At 33.6% G+C, this 20,979-nt stretch overlaps 2 protein-coding genes across 3 annotated transcripts in view; one reads left to right on the forward strand and one right to left on the reverse strand.

Moving 5' to 3' along the window:
* Positions 1-20,979, forward strand: part of LOC143076536 (lysine-specific demethylase 2A-like) — a 66,668-nt gene that overhangs the window by 16,713 nt on the left and 28,976 nt on the right. For both annotated transcript variants that reach the window (XM_076252361.1, XM_076252360.1), the window contains exons 2-5: positions 213-351; positions 3,280-3,358; positions 4,214-4,260; positions 13,779-13,951. In XM_076252361.1, the coding sequence (XP_076108476.1) occupies positions 213-351; positions 3,280-3,358; positions 4,214-4,260; positions 13,779-13,951 (438 nt within the window). The remainder of the gene's footprint in view (positions 1-212; positions 352-3,279; positions 3,359-4,213; positions 4,261-13,778; positions 13,952-20,979) is intronic.
* LOC143076541 (uncharacterized) overlaps positions 18,742-20,979 on the reverse strand; it is a 30,764-nt gene continuing 28,526 nt past the window's right edge. The window contains exon 2 of the mRNA XM_076252367.1: positions 18,742-20,530. Within this exon, the coding sequence (XP_076108482.1) occupies positions 18,860-20,527 (1,668 nt within the window). The 5' untranslated portion in view covers positions 20,528-20,530 and the 3' untranslated portion in view covers positions 18,742-18,859. The remainder of the gene's footprint in view (positions 20,531-20,979) is intronic.

A 20,979-nucleotide genomic window follows, 5' to 3' on the forward strand; every position in this document is an offset into this window, starting at 1 on the left:
AAGATTTTTAAAGCAAAACATTGTCACTACACATCATACATGTTAAGGAAGTTGTTCAGAATTGTCTTTTTAGTATTATGTATTTATCTCCCTTTGACAGAGATATTTATCTCCCTTTGACAGAGATATTTATCTCCCTTTGACAGAGATAAAAACTAGAAATCTGAAGATTTTCAACAGTAATCTTTAATAATATTTTTCTCTTTTTCCAGAGAGTGAAAGAAAAGAAGATTTATTCAGAGGAAGGTATTGACGATGATGAAATTGAAGGGAAAAGAACATACAGTGTGGAGGAAAAACTTAAATCCACAAAATACAACAAAGAATTTGTCAAAATATTGAAAGGGGAAGGTTAGTATACTGTATGGAGAACAAAGTATGTACAAGGGGAGGTAACTCTCATTGCAACCAAGTGGTCATGACTTGTTCATGAGTTGTATCCCCTTGTTTCATTCTTGTTGGGTTTCATTCTAGATGTGGTTTGTGCAGGAGATGCTATAGATACAAGACGATATAGTATGAGTGCCAATGAGACAATTCTCCATCCAAGTCACAATTAATAAAAGTAATTCATTATAGGTCAAAGTACGGTTCCAGCACAACAAAAAGAGCAAGCTAATAATTAAAAATTACTAGTGTAAAACCATTCAAATGTGAAAAACAATGGTTTAATCTATGTAAAAAACGAGAAACAAGAAACACTTAAGAACCACATTTACAACCACAGCAATTGAACATCAGATTCCTGACTAAGGGCAGGTGCAAACAATTGCAATTGGGTTTAATGTTTTAATGGTACCAAACACTCACCCTTATCTGAAATAATAGACTAAGTGTAGCATTACAACATAGAAAGACACATTATGAAATATCAATTGAAACGGCTTAACTCAATCAAAAGACATATTAAGGAGATGCTATGTTTGAGCATGGAAGTATTATATTGACAGGAACTCCAACAAACCGACTTCAACCGTTTATAGTGCGATGCCGCAAAATCGTTAAGTATCTGTTAATTAATTTGACATCTTTCAATTAGTTGTATCGATGCATGGGTTCAACGACGTTTTCGGGATACTCGTAATTACGGAATTTACCGAAGTAACCGGATGTATACATAAATGTCAAGGATATGACATTTAACGACCATGCCAATATTTGACAGTTGACAATTTATAGTTTTTAGGTTTTCTAAGTTAATAAACTATCAACATTTACAAATATTTCACTAATCAATATGGACATGCACGATTTTGATGATGAAGAATTTGAAAAATTTATCGGAGAAGAAATTGAAGAGTTTTGTTGCTTTTGTAATCTGAAACATGTTCAATAGAAAAGATGATTCCGTGTGAAGGACCCGACTGCAAAACAAAATTTTTCCACCACAGTTCCGCCATATCAGTTTACTGAAAAAAAAGTAATGCTATTCTTCATTTGATTCAGTTGTAGTAAAAAATTAACCATCCCCCTTTTGCGCTACCAATGTGAAACAAAATCATTACTGACAACTAACTGATTAATTTCAAACAGATGCCATATGATCCAGAAAAAAAACCATAATTAATCGTTTGCATGGACATCATTTTCAATCGCAAATATCTATTTATTCTTTATATTCGCTTATTTGTTTCTCTGTTATTTGTTTTGTGCATAATCAGGCCAATAGAATTTTTTTCATATATGAAATGGATTTGCTAAAATATGTTTAAGGCTGTAAGGTGACCTATAGTTGAAAACTTCTGTTTCATTTGATCTCTGGTGGAGAGTAGTCTAATTGGCAATCATCTTCCTATTTTTATATTGAATTATAATAAATGTCTTGTGTAAGGAAACAAATAGTTGTAATCTGCATGTATAATTGAGGTTTACTGCTAACAAATCACTTGTTGAATTGTTTACTGAAAGTCCGGTGTCAAATGTTTCATTCATTTCAACAAAAAGAAAATTTTATAAATTTCCCAAAGCAAATCCGTCAGACGCCAGAGCAATCTCGGACCAGGTTGAATTTAAAAAAAAAGGTGTACATGTAATCTGTGCTTTAACTTGATACATACTAGAGACAATCACGGGCGTATAATTATCCACCTCTTAGTGCTTAAAACAATTTCTATAAATATGTTAAGTTACATTTTATGATCGAGAAACTATTAATATTTGTGTTACACTCGATTAAAATTTACAATCTTTAACTTAAAATTTGAGTTATCAGGCGCCATCAGGCACACTACACGGACATCAAATTATTTTCTGCAAACACTCTACTTCAGAGTCATGTAATCTGCACAATCCGATATTTTCCGATTTCTTAGTTCTAGTGATAAAAACATATTAGACAAAACTAAAAATAATCTTATCTTCTTTCCAAATACAGTTATTTTTCTTTTGTTATTCTGTTAAATATGGACCGATTTTTAAGATTGTTTCAGCTGTAGTCTTTAATTATTGAATAGAAACAGGTGTCGTTATTCATGTAGCGATTCGCAATTAGCCACGGGAGTTTCCGTGTTTATTTACATTGGTAGGTAGATTAGACCCTCGATAACAGATCACGTGATAAGATCAGTTTCTGTAAACTACACACGCGAGGGCGGCATCGCAGATACTCCACAAAGGAGTTATCACATACTTGACATACTGAGTCGGAATCTTTTATTTTCCTAAAGAAATCAGTGGGGTGCGAATGTGCTAATTTTTCGTTGGAGTTCCTGTCAATATAATACTTCCATGGTTTGAGCTTGATAACAATAAATTATTACACTGACAACAAAGCACCTTTTTCCAAAATTTGTTTGTCATGTTTGTTGTCAATAAAATCTACAAAGTACAAAAATGTGTTATAGTTCAGAAAGGTGTTTGTAAATGGTGAGAATTAGAAATTAAATCCACAATATGAAACAAAAATTATGTAAAAATTCCAACAATAGAAGTTTAGTTTTCAGTGTGGTTAACAAACTTAATTCACATCCTTGCACATACATTAACAAGTCCAACAAATGATATTTCCAGTCTGGTTGTGGCGAGCCCTAAAGGGATATGTAACCTAGGTTTGCCATGACACAATTAAGTAACTGAGGATATCAAATTAAATCCACTAAAAAAAACAATAATCAAATTGTGTAATGAGGAACTAGGTAAGTAAATGAAAAAAAAAATATTAATAAAAATAAAAGCAAGTCTTGTTGTTTTGAAAAGCAGAAGGTTGGAACTTATGTAGATACTTTGAACAGATAAGTATAAACTTGGTGGATAGTGGATGCAATCTATCTTTTATTTCAGATTTTACTGTAAAGTATCTACAAGAACATGGGTTAGAGACACCAATTGTTTTCCATGAAAAGAGTGGTCTAGGTTTACGGTAGGTATAAATACACACATATATATATATCGTCGCTGTTATGCAAAAACCTCGTATCTAAGGTTTTGATAATTTTACACCAGGCAGTAAAATCTGAAATCTTTTTTCGATTATTTAGAATTTAATATGTATGTTCCGCTGTATGCGAAAATATCTGATCTTCTAACCAATCAATTACCAAGACGAGCAAAAATTTCTGCACCTATATTGTATTTTCATTATTTTTAAGCTAATATATTAGCTTTGAGAACCTAAAATTGATAAAACTGTACCTGTAATAATGTCAGCTGCCGTGCAAAATTTTTTTCTTTTGAGATACGATATTTTTGCACAACAAAATGTCTCACCAATCCGACTACACTTTTTCGTCACATGTCAGAATTCGGGTTGATGATTGGTTAGAAGGTCAGATATTTTCGCATATAGGGGAACATACATATTTAATTCTAAATAATCGATAAAAAGATTTCCGCAAAATGTTGAGATACGAGGTTTTTGCATAACAGCGACGATATGCAAATTGGGCAACTATCCATCAAATTTATGCTAGATCACAGGACAAAGATAAAAATTACAGGTCACTTTACGACCTTCAACAATTAACAAAACCCATACTGTATCATATGTTATAAGGTATAAAAAGAAATGGTATGAAAAAGTGTGAAATAATTCAGAAGAGAAAACCAAGGTCTAATTGTTAATGTATATTGACTTGTAAAAGAGTTAGTTGGCCACCCAACAACACAACTTGACCAATATAAGGCATTAACATATACAACTTTCTTTTAATCTGACATTAAAATTTGACAGTTGATAATATAAATACATTTGTCATTGTATATTTTGTATTTTCAGGGTACCAAGTGAGAACTTTAAAGTCAGTGATGTCAAGCAGTGTGTGGGTATATACTCTATTCCTTTATTCCTTCATGAAAAAAAAATGATGAATTTTTTGCCTGTGCAAAATCCTTAAAATACTGTAATATTTCTCGATGTTGAATAAAAGATCATGTAGTCTTTAAAACTATCTTTTCCTTGTTTAAGCTGAAAATTTATCAGAGTTATCTACCTTATGACAAACAAAATATTTGGACCTGAAGTTGACAATATTACTGACCAGCTAAACATTTATTTTCATGTAAAACTAATATTTTGTGTAAAATAAAGAAAAAATATCAAATTTATATACTGCTGATGGAGAAAACTGTCCTTTTACACTGGTTTCAGAGTCTTCCTTTAAAAAAGTTAAAAAAAACACTGAGATATGTTTGACCTGTATAATTTATTATGGAACGCCATGACTGCCTTATGTTAATGATCAGAATTATATTCAGTGCTCACAACATTATATGCAGTGCTCACACCATTATATGCAGTGCTCACACCATTATATGCAGTGCTCACAACATTATATAAAGTGCTCACAACATTATATTAAGTGCTCACAACATTATATTAAGTGCTCACAACATTATATGCAGTGCTCACATCATTATATGCAGTGCTCACATCATTATATGCAGTGCTCACAACATTATATAAAGTGCTCACAACATAATATTAAGTGCTCACAACATTATATGCAGTGCTCACATCATTATATGCAGTGCTCACATCATTATATGCAGTGCTCACAACATTATATAAAGTGCTCACAACATAATATTAAGTGCTCACAACATTATATGCAGTGCTCACAACATTATATGCAGTGCTCACACCATTATATGCAGTGCTCACACCATTATATGCAGTGCTCACAACATTATATTAAGTGCTAACAACATTATATTAAGTGCTCACAACATTATACCCAGTGGTCCAAACATTATATGCAGTGGTCACAACATTATATGAAGTGATCACAACATTATATGAAGTGCTCACAACATTATATGAAGTGCTCACAACATTATATGAAGTGATCACAACATTATATGAAGTGATCACAACATTATACGTTTTTTGTTGTATGATGAGATTGATGTATAAACTTTGTTTTTTAGCGGAAATTACCGAATCCATAATTGGTAAATTATGGTAAATTAATGCCCAGCAAACAAATTTCAACAGTTATTATTATATATGTTATCATTAAGGCAGTATACACTATTTAAAACTGATTGAAATAAGTAAATTAAGAAGTATGATCAATTTAACACAAATTTATTCCACACCAGGGCAGTTTAAACTTATTTTGAGGATCAGTTTCACCATATTCACAACTTTTAAAATATGTCTATAAAATTATATTTAAGTCTTTATTAAAGTGCTTCGCCGAACGCAGTTGGATACGACCGCAGAGGCCAAACCCTGAACCGTTTGGACAAAAATGGACACACTATTCACGCTTGATTCAGGTCTGAATTTGGAATGTACTGAAATATTTGACACATAATAGGTTTCTGACACAGAATAACTGTAGTCAAAGAACTAAAAATTGGTTATATATTTTGAATTTATACTAAATGTTTTGCTTTTGCACTACACTGTTGCAAATTGCCCCACCCCCTCGAAAAATTAAAAAAATACCCTCCTTTTTTTGTTGTTTTGTGCAATATACTATGCTGTTGCATACTGACCCCAACCTCAAGAAAAGAAAAATGTATCCTCCTCTTTTTTTCTTTTTAATTTCTGAAATCTGATATGGGAAAAAAAAATCTTTACACATAATTTTAAAGCAGTGTAAGGGAGGTAATCAAACATGTCTGGATTACCTTAATATATTTGGATTACCTTCCTCACACTGGTTTCAAATTGTCTTAATTGACCATTAACCAAGAAACCCTTGTTTTTCCCTCTTTTTTGCCTCTAATTGCTAAACGGTTTGAGCCATAACACCTCCCCCACCTACCCCTCCGAGCAAATCATAACCATCCCTTTTGTAGTTTGGAAACTTCTGGTATAATTTCAGAGAGATTCATACACTTAATGACTGGAAACTACAAAAATGTTTATTTCGACCCCCTTTTTGGCTCCTAATTCCTAAACAGTTAAGACCATAACCCCCACCCCCCCCACCCCAAATCAATCCCAACCTTTCTTTAGTGGTTATAAACCTTGTGTTAAAATTTGATTGATTTCTATTTACTTAAACACAAGTTATTCATGTTATTATCCAGAAAACATCTGTCTTCGGCGACGCTGACGACGACGACGTGATAGCAATATACGACCATTTTTTTAATTTTTTTTCTTGCAGTCGTATGTAGATTTATACACATATATTGTGCATTTCTGAATAAATATATTCAGATTACTCGGGATTGTAATTAAGATATGTTATGACCCAGTATTTTTCAAGGAGAACCAAATATCTGTCAGAAGTATACTGTTCATTGCAATTTTTTTTTATCAATGTTGGTCAGCAAATGCAAATAGTATTTTACTTAAACATTTACAGTTTTCAATCATATTTTAAAAAGGCATGTCACAACAATGTTTGGTGCAAAATAACAAGTTTGTGAATTTAAATTCTTTTAAGAATATAATTCGGACTATGCTATACATACATGACATAAAAGTCAAATTAGTTTCAACAATTTTCCATTTTTTTCCTGTGAGTGATCCATATCCATGAGAAAGAAGCCCCACAGAAACAATCAAGATCCGTCGTCAAAAGTAACTTAAAAGTTTCCAGATAATGAAAAAAATATTCAGATATGAAATTTTCAACCTTTTACATTGATCCTAACATGGGATTTGGAAAAAAAATTTGTAGCAAAAAATAACAGAAATCCCCAGACTATAGACAATCTTGTATGGGAGAAGAATTAGAACGCCAATAACAACAACGAGCAGAATTCACAGTAAAACAATACTAGAAGTTTTCCATTAATATAATTATATTACAATTATATATTGACATAATAACGAGTATCGTTTTTAGCTCACCTGGCCCGAAGGGCCAAGTGAGCTTTTCTCATCACTTGGCGTCCGTCGTCCGTCGTCGTCCGTCGTCGTTAACTTTTACAAAAATCTTCTCCTCTGAAACTACTGGGCCAAATCAAACCAAACTTGGCCACAATCATCATTGGGGTATCTTGTTTAAAAAATGTGTGGCGTGACCCGGTCAACCAACCAAGATGGCCGCCACGGCTAAAAATAGAACATAGGGGTAAAATGCAGTTTTTGGCTTATAACTCAAAAACCAAAGCATTTAGAGCAAATCTGACATGGGGTAAAAATGTTTATCAGGTCAAGATCTATCTGCCCTGAAATTTTCAGATGAATCGGTCAATCGGTTGTTGGTTGCTGCCCCTGAATTGGTAATTTTGAGGAAATTTTGCTGTTTTTGGTTATTATCTTGAATATTATTATAGATAGAGATAAATTGTAAACAGCAATAATGTTCAGCAAAGTAAGATCTACAAATAAGTCAACATGACCAAAATGGTCAGTTGACCCCTTTAGGAGTTATTGCTCTTTATAGTCAATCTTTAACCATTTTTCATAAATCTAAGTAATCTTTTACAAAATCTCCACTGAAACTACTAGGCCACAATCATCTTTGGGGTATCTAGTTTGAAAAATGTGTCCGATGACCTGGCCATTCAACCAAGATGGCCGCCACGGCTAAAAATAGAACAAAGGGGTAAAATGCAGTTTTTTGCTTATAACTATGAAACCAAAGCATCTAGAGCAAATCTGACAAGAAGTTAAATTGTTAATCAAGTCAATATCTATCTGCCCTGAATTTTTCCGACAACTGGTTGTTGGGTTGCTGCCCTCCAATTGGTAATTTTTAAAGAAATTTTGCCGTTTTTGGTTATCTTGAATACTATTATAGATAGCGATAAACTGTAAACAGCAATAATGTTCAGCAAAGTAAGATCTACAAATAAGTCAACATGACCTAAATGGTCAATTGACCCCTTAAGGAGTTATTGCCCTTTATAGTCAATTTTTAACAATTTTCATTAATTTGGTAAATTTATGTAAATTTTTACCAAATATAGTTCTCTGTTACTAATGGGCAAAGTTCATGATAGATATAATTGTAAGAAGCAAAATCGTTCAGTAAAGTAAGAACTTCAAACACATCACCATCACCAAAATACAATTTTGTCATGAATCCATTTGTGTCCTTTGTTTAATATGCACATAGACCAAGGTGAGCGACACGGGCTCTTTAGAGCCTCTAGTTTTTTAGCTCACCTGGCCCAAAGGGCCAAGTGAGCTTTTCCCATCACTTGGCGTCCGTCGTCCGTCGTCCGTCGTCTGTCGTCCGTCGTCCGGCGTCGTTAACTTTTACAAAAATCTTCTCCTCTGAAACTACTGGGCCAAATTACACCAAACTTGGCCAAAATCATCATTGGGGTATCTAGTTTAAAAAATGTGTCCGGTGACCCGGCCAACCATCCAAGATGGCCGCCATGGCTAAAAATAGAACATAGGGGTAAAATGCAGTTTTTGGCTTATAACTCAAAAACCAAAGCATTTAGAGCAAATCTGACATGGGGTAAACTTGTGTAACAGGTCAAGATCTATCTGCCCTGAAATTTTCAGATAAATCGGATAACATGTTGTTGGGTTGCTGCCCCTGAATTAGTAATTTTAAGGAAATTTTGCTGTTTTTGGTTATTATCTTGAATATTATTATAGATAGAGATAAACTGTTAACAGCAATAATGTTCAGCAAAGTAATATTTACAAATAAGTCAACATGACCGAAATGGTCAGTTGACCCCTTTAGGAGTTATTGCCCTTTATAGTCAATTTTTAACCATTTTTCGTAAATCTTAGTAACCTTTTACAAAAATCTTCTCCTCTGAAACTACTTGGCCAAATCAATCCAAACTTGGCCACAACCATCTTTGGGGTAGGTAGTTTGAAAAATGTGTCCAGTGACCCAGCCATCCAATCAAGATGGCCGCCATGGCTAAAAATAGATCCTTGGGTAAAATGCAGTTTTTGGCTTATAACTCAAAAACCAAAGCATTTAGAGTAAATCTGACATGAGGTAAATTTGTTTATCAGGTCAAGATCTACCTGCCCTGAAATTTTCAGATGAATTGGACAACCCAGTTTTGGGTTGCTGCCCCAGAATAAGTAATTTTAATGAAATTTTGCTGTTTTTGGTTATTATCTTGAATATTATTATAGATAGAGATAAACTGTAAACAGCAATAATGTTCAGCAAAAAAAGATTTACAAATAAGTCAACATGACCGAAATGGTCAGTTGACCCCTTTAGGAGTTATTGTCCTTAATAGTCAATTTTTAACCATTTTTCGTAAATCTTAGTAATCTTTTACATCTTCTCCTCTGAAACTACTTGGCCAAATTACACCAAACTTGGCCAAAATCATCATTGGGGTATCTTGTTTAAAAAATGTGTCCGGTGACCCGGCCAACCATCCAAGATGGCCGCCATGGCTAAAAATAGAACATAGGGGTAAAATGCAGTTTTGGGCTTATAACTCAAAAACCAAAGCATTTAGAGCAAATCTGACAGGGGTAAAATTGTGTAACAGGTCAAGATCTATCTGAATTAGTAATTTTAAGGAAATTTTGCTGTTTTTGGTTATTATCTTGAATATTGTTATAGATAGAGATAACTTGTAAACAGCAATAATGTTCAGCTAAATAAGATCTAGAAATAAGTCAACATGACCAAAATCGTCAGTTGACCCCTTAAGAAGTTGTTGCCCATTTTATTCAATTTTTAACAATTTTCACTAATTTGGTAAATTTTTGTAAATTTTTACAAAATATTTTTCACTGTATCTAAAGGTCCAAGTTTATTATAGATAGAGAAAATTCTAAGTACCAAGAATGTTCAGTAAAGTAAGATCTACAAACACATCACTATCACAATTTTGTCATGAATCCATCTGTGTCCTTTGTTTAATATGCACATAGACCAAGGTGAGCGACACAGGCTCTTTAGAGCCTCTAGTTTTGTTGTGCTTCTGTTACAAAATAAATTGTGTGGACTTAAAATAAAATCAAAGAAGTGCTCAGCAACAAATAGCATTCCTCTTTTGTATGTTGTTGCTATCATCTGGACCTAAACACAAATTTGAATTTTTTTTCGAGGTCCATTGTTATCAAAGAAGTGCGATCTAAAATATATTATTCTTCTATGACTTGTAGTTAATTATATTTTGTATCTTAATGTACCTTAACCAGAATTAATTTAGGTCAAGTAGTTATCAAAGGTACCAGGATTATAATTTAGTACGCCAGATGCTCGTTTCGTCTACATAAGACTCATCAGTGACGCTCATATCAAAATATTTATAAATCCAAATAAGTACAAAGTTGAAGAGCATTGAAAATGACTCTTTTTTCATGGACAATCGTTACTATCCAATAATAGTAAATCATTCTTTTTTACTCACAGTTTGTTTCAATCTTTACCTAAATGCAAAACTTAGATGCATGTTTTTTTTTATTAGTTGTTAGTGGCTTTGAACTAGCTGTCAGTAACTGCGAGTACTCTCAGATCAGTACTTATAGTGTCTTTTTGTTGTTGGGATATACAAGTACCCGCCCACGTCCACTCTATTTTCTTGTTAGATGTATTTATATTTGTACCCATCTGATGAGTTAAGCCTTTTACAACTGATTTTCATAGTTCGTTCTTATGTTGTTCTGTTACGCCATTGTCCCAGGTTAGAGGGAGGGTTGGTATCCCGCTAACATGTTAAAACTCGCCGCACATTCTGTATATATATGGCTGTCCCAAGTCAGGAGGAGCCTTTATTTCAGTGGTTGTCGTTTGTTAATGTGTTATATACATGTTAGTTTTTCGATCGTTTGTTTGTACATAAATTAGGAATGTTTTATGTTTATCATTTCGGGGCCTTCTATAGCTGACTATGCGGTATTGGCTTTGCTCATTGTTGAAGGCCGAACTGTGGCCGTTTAGTTGTTACTTTCTGTGATGTCATTTTGTCTCTTGTGGAAAGTTGTTTTATTGGCAAGCATACCACTTTTTTATATATATTAACCGTGCAGACTGACGAACAAACGTAGTAAACGTTTTATTCATCCCCACAAACTCAGTTTTCATAAGAGATGATAACTTTAAATGAAGATGTTAAACTTGGTCTTGAAAGGGTAAATTTTTCTTATGAAAGTTTATATTTCTATATAACACTGCTGATCATACTTAGAAGACAAACTACTTGGCGTGCTAAAAAGCTTAATTGTAAAAAATGGAATAATTGATGTAAAGTTATGTTAAACACCTACAATGAAATGCTTTAAACTGCATTTTCCATATCTGTTAGATACTTATTCATGTAAAAATGCCAAATTCTGAAAATCGATGCCAAAAATGACTCTATCATGACATATATAAGCTAGCGTAATATGGCACTTATGTGTTATAGAAAGCTGACTGTTTTATTAAAACTGAGTACGGACTATAAAATGGCACCTTGCTAAAGTTCTTCAGTAGGAAATGAACTCGAGGAATATATCATACAAATTTTCCTTCGATATTTCATTAAATAAACATTTTATTATTTAACTTACATTTTGCCATTGGAATTTCTTACGACGAACAGAACTACTTCAATCATTCATCTCTTAGTTTCATCTTTTCCTTACTTATTTCAATCAGTTTTAAATAGTGTATACTGCCTTATGATTACATGACTTTAATAACTGTTTAAATTTGTTTCGGCTGGGCATTACCGTAATATACCAATTATGGATTCAGTAATTTCCGCTAAAAAACTAAGTTTACCGAATGATCTCATCATACATCAATCTCATCATACAACAAAAAACGTATAATGTTGTGATCACTCCATATCATGTTGTGAGCACTTCATATAATGTTTTGACCACTTCATATAATGTTGTGACCACTGCATATAATGTTTGGACCACTACGTATAATGTTATTAGCACTTAATATAATGTTGTGAGCACTTAATATAATGTTGTGAGCACTGCATATGATGGTGTGAGCACTGCATATAATGGTTTGAGCACTGCATATAATGTTGTAAGCACTTAATATAATGTTGTGAGCACTGCATATAATGGTGTGAGCACTGCATATAATGTTGTGAGCACTTAATATAATGTTGTGAGCACTTAATATAATGTTGTGAGCACTTTATATAATGTTGTGAGCACTGCATATAATGGTGTGAGCACTGCATATAATGGTGTGAGCACTGCATATAATGCTGTGAGCACTGCATATAATGTTGTGAGCACTGCATATAATGTTGTGAGCACTTAATATTATGTTGTGAGCACTTTATATAATGTTGTGAGCACTGCATATAATGTTGTGAGCACTGCATATAATGATGTGAGCACTGCATATAATGTTGTGAGCACTTAATATAATGTTGTGAGCACTGCATATAATGGTGTGAGCACTGCATATAATGGTTTGAGCACTGCATATAATGTTGTGAGCACTTAATATAATGTTGTGAGCACTTAATATAATGTTGTGAGCACTTTATATAATGTTGTGAGCACTGCATATAATGCATATAATGGTGTGAGCACTGCATATAATGGTGTGAGCACTGCATATAATGGTTTGAGCACTGCATATAATGTTGTGAGCACTTAATATAATGTTGTGAGCACTTAATATAATGTTGTGAGCACTTTATATAATGTTGTGAGCACTGCATATAATGTTGTGAGCACTGCATATAATGGTGTGAGCACTGCATATAATGGTGTGAGCACTGCATATAATGCTGTGAGCACTGCATATAATGTTGTGAGCACTGCATATAATGTTGTGAGCACTTAATATTATGTTGTGAGCACTTTATATAATGTTGTGAGCACTGCATATAATGTTGTGAGCACTGCATATAATGATTTGAGCACTGCATATAATGTTGTGAGCACTTAATATAATGTTGTGAGCACTTTATATAATGTTGTGAGCACTGCATATAATGATGTGAGCACTGCATATAATAATGTGAGCACTGCATATAATGTTGTGAGCACTTAATATAATGTTGTGATATAATGTTGTGAGCACTTAATATAATGTTGTGAGCACTTAATATAATGTTGTGAGCACTGCATATAATGGTGTGAGCACTGCATATAATGGTGTGAGCACTGCATATAATGGTGATCATTAACATAAGGCAGTCATGGCGTTCCATAATTTATAGTCAAAACAATTGTTGAAGCGGCCGATTCAATGCACATTTATCATGTTTACAGATAGCCTTTAAGATTAACTTAAAAAAAAGATAATTTACGAGAAAGATTGAGCCATTGCATTAAAACAGGAGTAGGGATAAAGAATTTTAATATTGTCTTTCATCAGTCAGAGATTTTACACAATATCTTTGTACAGGTAATCAATGTTAGACCATAAAAATGAACAGTTTATGTCTACCTGTAAAAAAAATACAGGTATTTCTAAATTCACACATTTTGAAATCTACTGATTATTATATATTTGCAGGGAGTCGGAGGATGCTTGATGTTATGGATGTTAATACTCAGAAAGGGATTGAGATGTCCATGAGAGACTGGGTCCAGTATTATGAGAATACAGAAAGGTCAAGGTTACTGAATGTCATCAGTTTAGAATTTAGTCACACCAAGTTAGAGAATTATGTGGAATCACCAGCTCTGGTAAGTTAAAAGTCTGTTACATTAAAGTCTATATAACAGCTACTAAGTCATGTGAGTTAGTAGCCGTTTTTGTCTCACCTGCGACTGCAAGACATAGGGATAATAATCCTGTAGTGGATGTGACGGCTTGAATTTTTGTCAAGCCAACTTTTGTTGCAGAAAGCTCGACATAGTGATAGTGATCCGGCAGTGGCGGTGTTAGCTTACTTCTTAAAAGCTTTATATTTAAGAAGGTGGAAGACCTGGATGCTTCATACTTTGTATATAGATGCCTCATGTTACGAAGTTTCCGTCAGTCACATGTCCAATGTCCTTGACCTCATTTTCATGGTTCAGTGACTACTTGAAAAAAAGTTAGGATTTATTGTAATGTTAAATTCTCTCTTATTATAAGTGATAGGATAGTTATATTTGGTATGTGCGTACCTTGTCAGGTCCTCATGCCCGCCAGTTTTCACTTGACCTCGACCTCATTTCATGGATCAGTGAAAAAGGTTAAGTTTTGGTGGTCAAGTCCATATCTTAGATACTATAAGCAATAGGACTAGTATATTCTGTGTATGGGAGAACTATAAGGTGTACATGTCCAACTGGCAGGTGTCATCTGACCTTGACCTCATTTTCATGGTTCAGTGGTTATAGTTAAGATTTTGTGTTTTGGTCTGTTTTTCTTATACTTTATGTAATAGGTCTACTATGTTTGGTGTATGGAATGATTGTAAGGTGTACATGTCTAGCTGGCAGTGGTCATCTGACCGACCCTGACCTCATTTTCATGGTTCAGTGGTCAAAATTAAGTTTTTGAGTTTTGGTCTGTTTTTCTTATACTTTATGCAAAAGGTCAACTATATTTGGTGTATGGAAATATTTTATGATCTATATGTCAGTCGCACAGGTTTTAATTGACCTTGACCTTAATTTCATGCTTCATTGCTCAGTGTTAAGTTTTGTGTTTAGGTCTGTTTTTTTTTAAAACTATAAGCAATAGGGCAACTATATCTGTTGTATGGAAGAATTATTACCTGTGCATGTCTGCCTGGCATGGTTCATCTGACCTTGACCTCATTTTCATGGTTTATTGGTCAGTGCTTAGTTTTCTTGGTTAATGTTAAGTTTATGTGACACTTGTAATAAGGCTTTATATTTAGGACTATCAACATTGAATCAATGATTAGTAAAGAAGAGAGACATTTCAGCGTGTGCACTCTTGTTAGTATAAAGCTTAAATATTTCAGATGGTAAAAGACATTGATGCTTAATAACTTGTATGCAGATACCTTATTTTACGAAGTTCCTCAGTCATTTGTTCATTGACATCTTTTTCAGGGTTCAGTAATGGCTTGGAATTTGGGGATGTGAATTTCTCACTTGTTATGAGTAATATACTCTATACGTCTATACATCTATCAGACATGGTTCACCTGACCTTATCTTCATTTCATAGATGAGTGATGAAGGTTAAAGTTTGGTGGTCAAGTCTATATCCCATATACTGTAGTATAGGCAATAGGTCATATATATCTGGCGTAAAGAAGGATTTAATGTGTAAAATGTTTCATCTGACCTTTACCATTATTTTATGGTTCATTCGACAATGTTTAGTTTTGTGGTTTAGTCTTTTTCTGGTGTACCATAAGCAATGGAATTATTGTAAGGTGTACATGTCTGTCTGTCTGTCTGTCTGTCTGGCAGGTTTCATATGACCTTGACCTCATTTTTATGGTTCAGTGGTCAATGTTACTTTTTTCATGTTTTTTTCCCCCTGAGTTTATCAGGCACATTAAGCAGCTGGTCATCTTTATTTGGTTTATTAATTTTTTTTAAGGTCTGCTTGTCTGCCAGGCAGGGTTCATTTGACCTTGACCTCATTTTCATGGATCATTGGTAAATTTTCAGTTTTCATTATTTTATCAGTTAATCATATACTTTAAGCAGTAGGTAAACCATTACTTGTGTATGCAACAATTGTAAAATGCAAATCTCTGTCTTGCAGGGTTCACATGATCTTGACCTTTTTTTCATAGGTCATTTGTCATTGTTATTTTTAGCTCACCTGGCCCAAAGGGCCAAGTGAGCTTTTCCCATCACTTTGCGTCCATTGTCCGTCGTCGTTAACTTTTACAAAAATCTTCTCCTCTGAAACTACTGGGCCAAATTAAACCAAACTTGGCCACAATCATCATTGGGGTATCTTGTTTAAAAAATGTGTCCGGTGACCCAGCCAACCAACCAAGATGGCCGCCATGGCTAAAAATAGAATATAGGGGTAAAATGCAGTTTTTGGCTTATAACTCAAAAACCAAAGCATTTAGAGCAAATCTGACAGAGTAAAATTGTTTATCAGGTGAAGATCTATCTGCCCTGAAATTTTCAGATGAATCAAACAACCCGTTGTTGGGTTGCTGCCCTAGGCCTGAATCTGTAATTTTAAGGAAATTTTGCTGTTTTTAACCGGATTTTTGTGGCAAAAATGTCTGTTATTGATTTGGGGATGTACGGCGGGTGGGTTGGTGGGTAGGCGGGCGGCAATCAAATGTTGTCCGTGCATTAACTCATGAACTGTTCAACCAAAGCTTTTAAAATTTTAATATGTTGTTACTGATGACAAAATGGAGGTCAAGTTCAATAATGACGATTTTGACTTTTACCGTTCAGGAGTTCTGGTTCTTGAAAGATTGAAAAATTGTGTTTCCAGTCGTGTCTGTGCATTTTCTCATGAACCATTCAACCAAAGCTTTTGAAATTTTTATATGTTGTTACTGATGACAAAATAGAGGTCAAGTTCAATAATGACAATTTTGACTTTTACCGTTCAGGAGTTATGGTTCTTGAAAGATCGTAAAATGGCGTTTCCATTCACTTTATTGCATTTACTCATGAACCATTCAATCTAAGCTTTTCAAATTTTAATATGTTGATACTGATGACAAAATGGAGGTCAAATTTGATATTGACGATTTTCACTTTCACCATTCATCAGTAATGGTTCTTGTGATATTGCCAGGACACAAATAAATGTTAATAAATCCGGTTTGCTGTCGTTGTGACAGCCTCTTGTTGGCTATTATCTTGAATATTATTATAGATAGAGATAAACTGTAATCAGCTATAATGTTCAGCAAAGTAAGATTTACAAATAAGTCAACATGACCCAAATGGTCAATTGACCCCCTAAGGAGTTATTGTCCTTTATAGTCAATTTTTAACCAGATTTTTGTGACAAAAATGTCGGTTATTGATTTGGAGATGTACGGCGGGTGGCAATTAAATGTTGTCTGTGCATTAACTCATGAACCATTCAACCAAAGCTTTTAAAATTTTAATATGTTGTTACTGACAACTAAATGAAGGTCAAGTTCAATAATGGCGATTTTGACTTTTACCGTTCAGGAGTTATGGTTCTTGAAAGATTGAAAAATGGAGTTTCCAGTCGTGTCCGTGCATTTACGCATGAACTATTCTACCAAAGCTTCCCAAATTTTAATATGTTGTTACCGATGACAAAATGGAGGTCAAGTTCAATAATGATGATTTTGACTTTTACGGTTCAGGAGTTATGGTTCTTGAAAGATTGAAAAATGGAGTTTTCAGTCGTGTCCGTGCATTTACGCATGAACTGTTCTACCAAAACTTCCAAAATTTTAATATATTGTTACTGATGACAAAATGGAGGTCAAGTTAAATAATGACGATTTTGACTTTTACCGTTCAGGAGTTATGGTTCTTGAAAGATCGTAAAATGGTGTTTCCATTCACGTTGTTGCATTTACTAATGAACCCTTCAATCTAAGCTTTTCAAATTTTAATATGTTGATACTGACTACAAAATGGAGGTCAAATTTGATATTGACGATTTTTACTTTCAGCATTCATCAGTTATGGTTCTTGTGATATTGCCAGGACACAAATAAATGTTAAGCAATAGGTCAACTATATTTGTTGAATGGAATGTTTGTACGGTATGTCTGTATGGCAGGGTTCACTTGACCTTCACCCCCTCATTATTACTTGATTTTGAGAAAAAGCAGGCAACTTTGATTGATAATTGTCTCATTATATCATACCACATCTCCTTAATTTATAAGACATTTCAGGGTGGCCAAACTTGTTTAAACCTAAAGGACAAGAATTAATAGGATGTTTTAGCCTACATTTTATGTATTCGTATTATCATCTGATTCAGTCATGAATGCAATTATAAGGTGCACAGTTTTCTATGCTTTCAAACTACTGTTTGAATCCATCCTGGTTTTCTTACTACAACTGAAAACTTCATGTGACATATACGATGTGAACTATTGGTGACATATAGAAAATTGACCTCCCTAAAATTTGAAGCTGGGTCAATTTTCCAACTAGGGGTAAAATGTGGAAAATAATAGGACGGGAGTGGTGTTATTTTTAATCAACGCCATTGTCCTACATTATTCATATTTAACATTGAATCCTTTGATTCTCTGTTTTAACATCATACTAGCTATCAAATTGTACCTCAATATTATAGAAGTATAGATGTTTAAAATTATGAACATGATTGAGTGATCTAACACAGGATATGTTCCAAAATAACTGATACCAGACTCAACTTGTATAAAAAATTAGATGATTGCCAAGGAGACAACTCTCCACAAGAGATCAAAATAACACAGAAATCTACAACTATAGGTCACCGTACGGCCTTTAACAATGAGAAAAGCCCATACCGCATAGTCAGCTATAAAAGGCCCCGAAATGACAATTTAAAACAATTCAAACGAGAAAACTAGGGCCTAATTTATGTAAAAATTGAACAAAAAACAAATAAGTTTACTGATTCTGTATGATAGTAAATAAATAGACATAACAAGTTGTTAGTTGTAGTACATGTATCAAAGTCAGGTAAAATCATTTGACTCCTTAGTGTATATTTTATCCAGAAGATAAATTGAATTTTGTCAAGTTTTTGCCTCTGTAATCACATATAAAACCTGAAGACTCATTTTGTTTCAAACAAATACATCTAGGATACTCCAGTCCATCACTAAGTAGTACTTTACTTTCCTTTCCATCTTTTGATATAACTATTATTCTAGCAGATCCCCAGTCTGCTACAATAATGTTACCATAAGTATCTGTACAAAGTCCACTTGGTCCTGATAAATCCTGTTTATATTGCCAGATCTGTTTACCTAATTGATCAACACAGTATACTGCTTCACCATTATAGTCACTATAGATTACTCTGTCATTACAGTAAACAAGGTTCCACAGTGGTAATTCACTCTTAACTTGTATTGACTTCAGTGTATTTCCTTCTAAGTCTATAATACGGATTACATGATCAATCAAACCTACAACAAGAGAATTATCTGATGATGATAATCCATAGCAACATGTGTCAAATGTGATAACTTTGGTTACTGTTTCATTCTCCATATTGAATATCTTAATGGCTTTCTCTTTAGGATAAGTTACGGCAATAGTGTTCTTATTGATCTGTGTAACACTCCCGGGTCCACCAGGTATAGGTAACTTTTTCAGTAGTTTGCCATCAGGAGTAAGTAGGTTAACTTTGTCATACAATTTCACTATTATAAGTCTTCCATCCATCAGACAAATCATGTCACTTATGATCTCATTAATTTTGATCTTTATCTTTTTCTCAATATTCATAGTCATGTTGTTTATGTTTGTTTGATTGATTGATTCTACTTGTGCTTCCCTCCTCACACTTGTCTCTCTCTTCAAATCCATATCTGTTTTAACAACAGTTAATTCTCCTAAGGATCCTAACTTTTTTATCATCTTTTCTACTTCATTATTTTCCTCCATTTTGATGGTAAATTCTTTTGCCCTGTCCTCTTTTTCGAGATCATCTATGTATCGTTGACATTGATGTACTTGTTGTTCAATCTGATGTATGCCTAGAAATGATTGGAGTTTGGAGGCATGTGGTATGACTGTATGGAGTTGGTCTTGCATTTTCTTTAAGTTTTTCTGTTTTTCTGCAATTGCAGCAATTAAATCTGTGGCTTTTGATTTTTCTTCATTCAAGATGGTATCTGCCTCATTGCATATCTTCTTCTCTAGGTGGGTTAAATGTTTATCTATTTCATTGCGTATTTTCACAATGAATTCTTTAATGCTTTTATATTCTTGTTCTCCTCTTTCAATGTTTTGTGATTTGTTATTTACAATTTTACCTAAGAGTTGTAAGATGGAGTTGATATCTTTCTCTACGGATTCTTTAGATATTTCAATCTTGGTTTTCTCCACAATACTGGCTAAACTTTTTATTCCGGTACACTTTGAATGACTAATGGATATACATTCATCACAGCAAGGCATTAAATGACTCTGGCAATACAAGTTAAGCTGTTGACCATGTTTGTCACATTCTGTTCTAATAGCTTGGACAGATGGTTTATAATTTTTGATATCAATAATCTTATGATCACGTGACAACTTAGATCTTTTGTGATGACCAGAACATGTTGAGCATAATCCTTCATCACAGTTGTAACACCAGATATCAGCTTTAGTGTTTACTTTTCCTGCTATACAAGGTCCACATGGAATAGGTTTACTGGATGCCATGACCTGAAAATTTCAAAGATAAATGTTATTTTGCATTCTTGTAGAGGTCCAAATAGTTAATGGTCAATGGATAATGATATTTGGCCAGAAATGACCAATGTAAAAAAAATCAAAGGAGAAAACTAACACACTGATTTATGGACATAACAATGAACAAATGTATGATCTCTATGTTTCCTGTCCAATAATCTATGAAAATTTGCCTATTTCCAATGATTTTTTCGTGGAAATATAATATTAGTACAACTTAAAAACAGCATAAAACGCAGGAATATGAATTTTCAACAAAATGGTTTATTTCCTATGTAATCACTGTATTAGCTTATTGTGATATTGCTCAATAAATTCTAACTTGAAATTTACGCTAAAAAAGGGGGCCATTTTAGGACCTTACCCAACTTACTCCTCTGAACAATAAGACATATTTTTACAATGTATGGACATAGGTTACA

The sequence above is a fragment of the Mytilus galloprovincialis genome, chromosome 5, assembly GCF_965363235.1.
Source record: "Mytilus galloprovincialis chromosome 5, xbMytGall1.hap1.1, whole genome shotgun sequence".
Taxonomy (NCBI): Eukaryota; Metazoa; Mollusca; class Bivalvia; order Mytilida; family Mytilidae; genus Mytilus; species Mytilus galloprovincialis.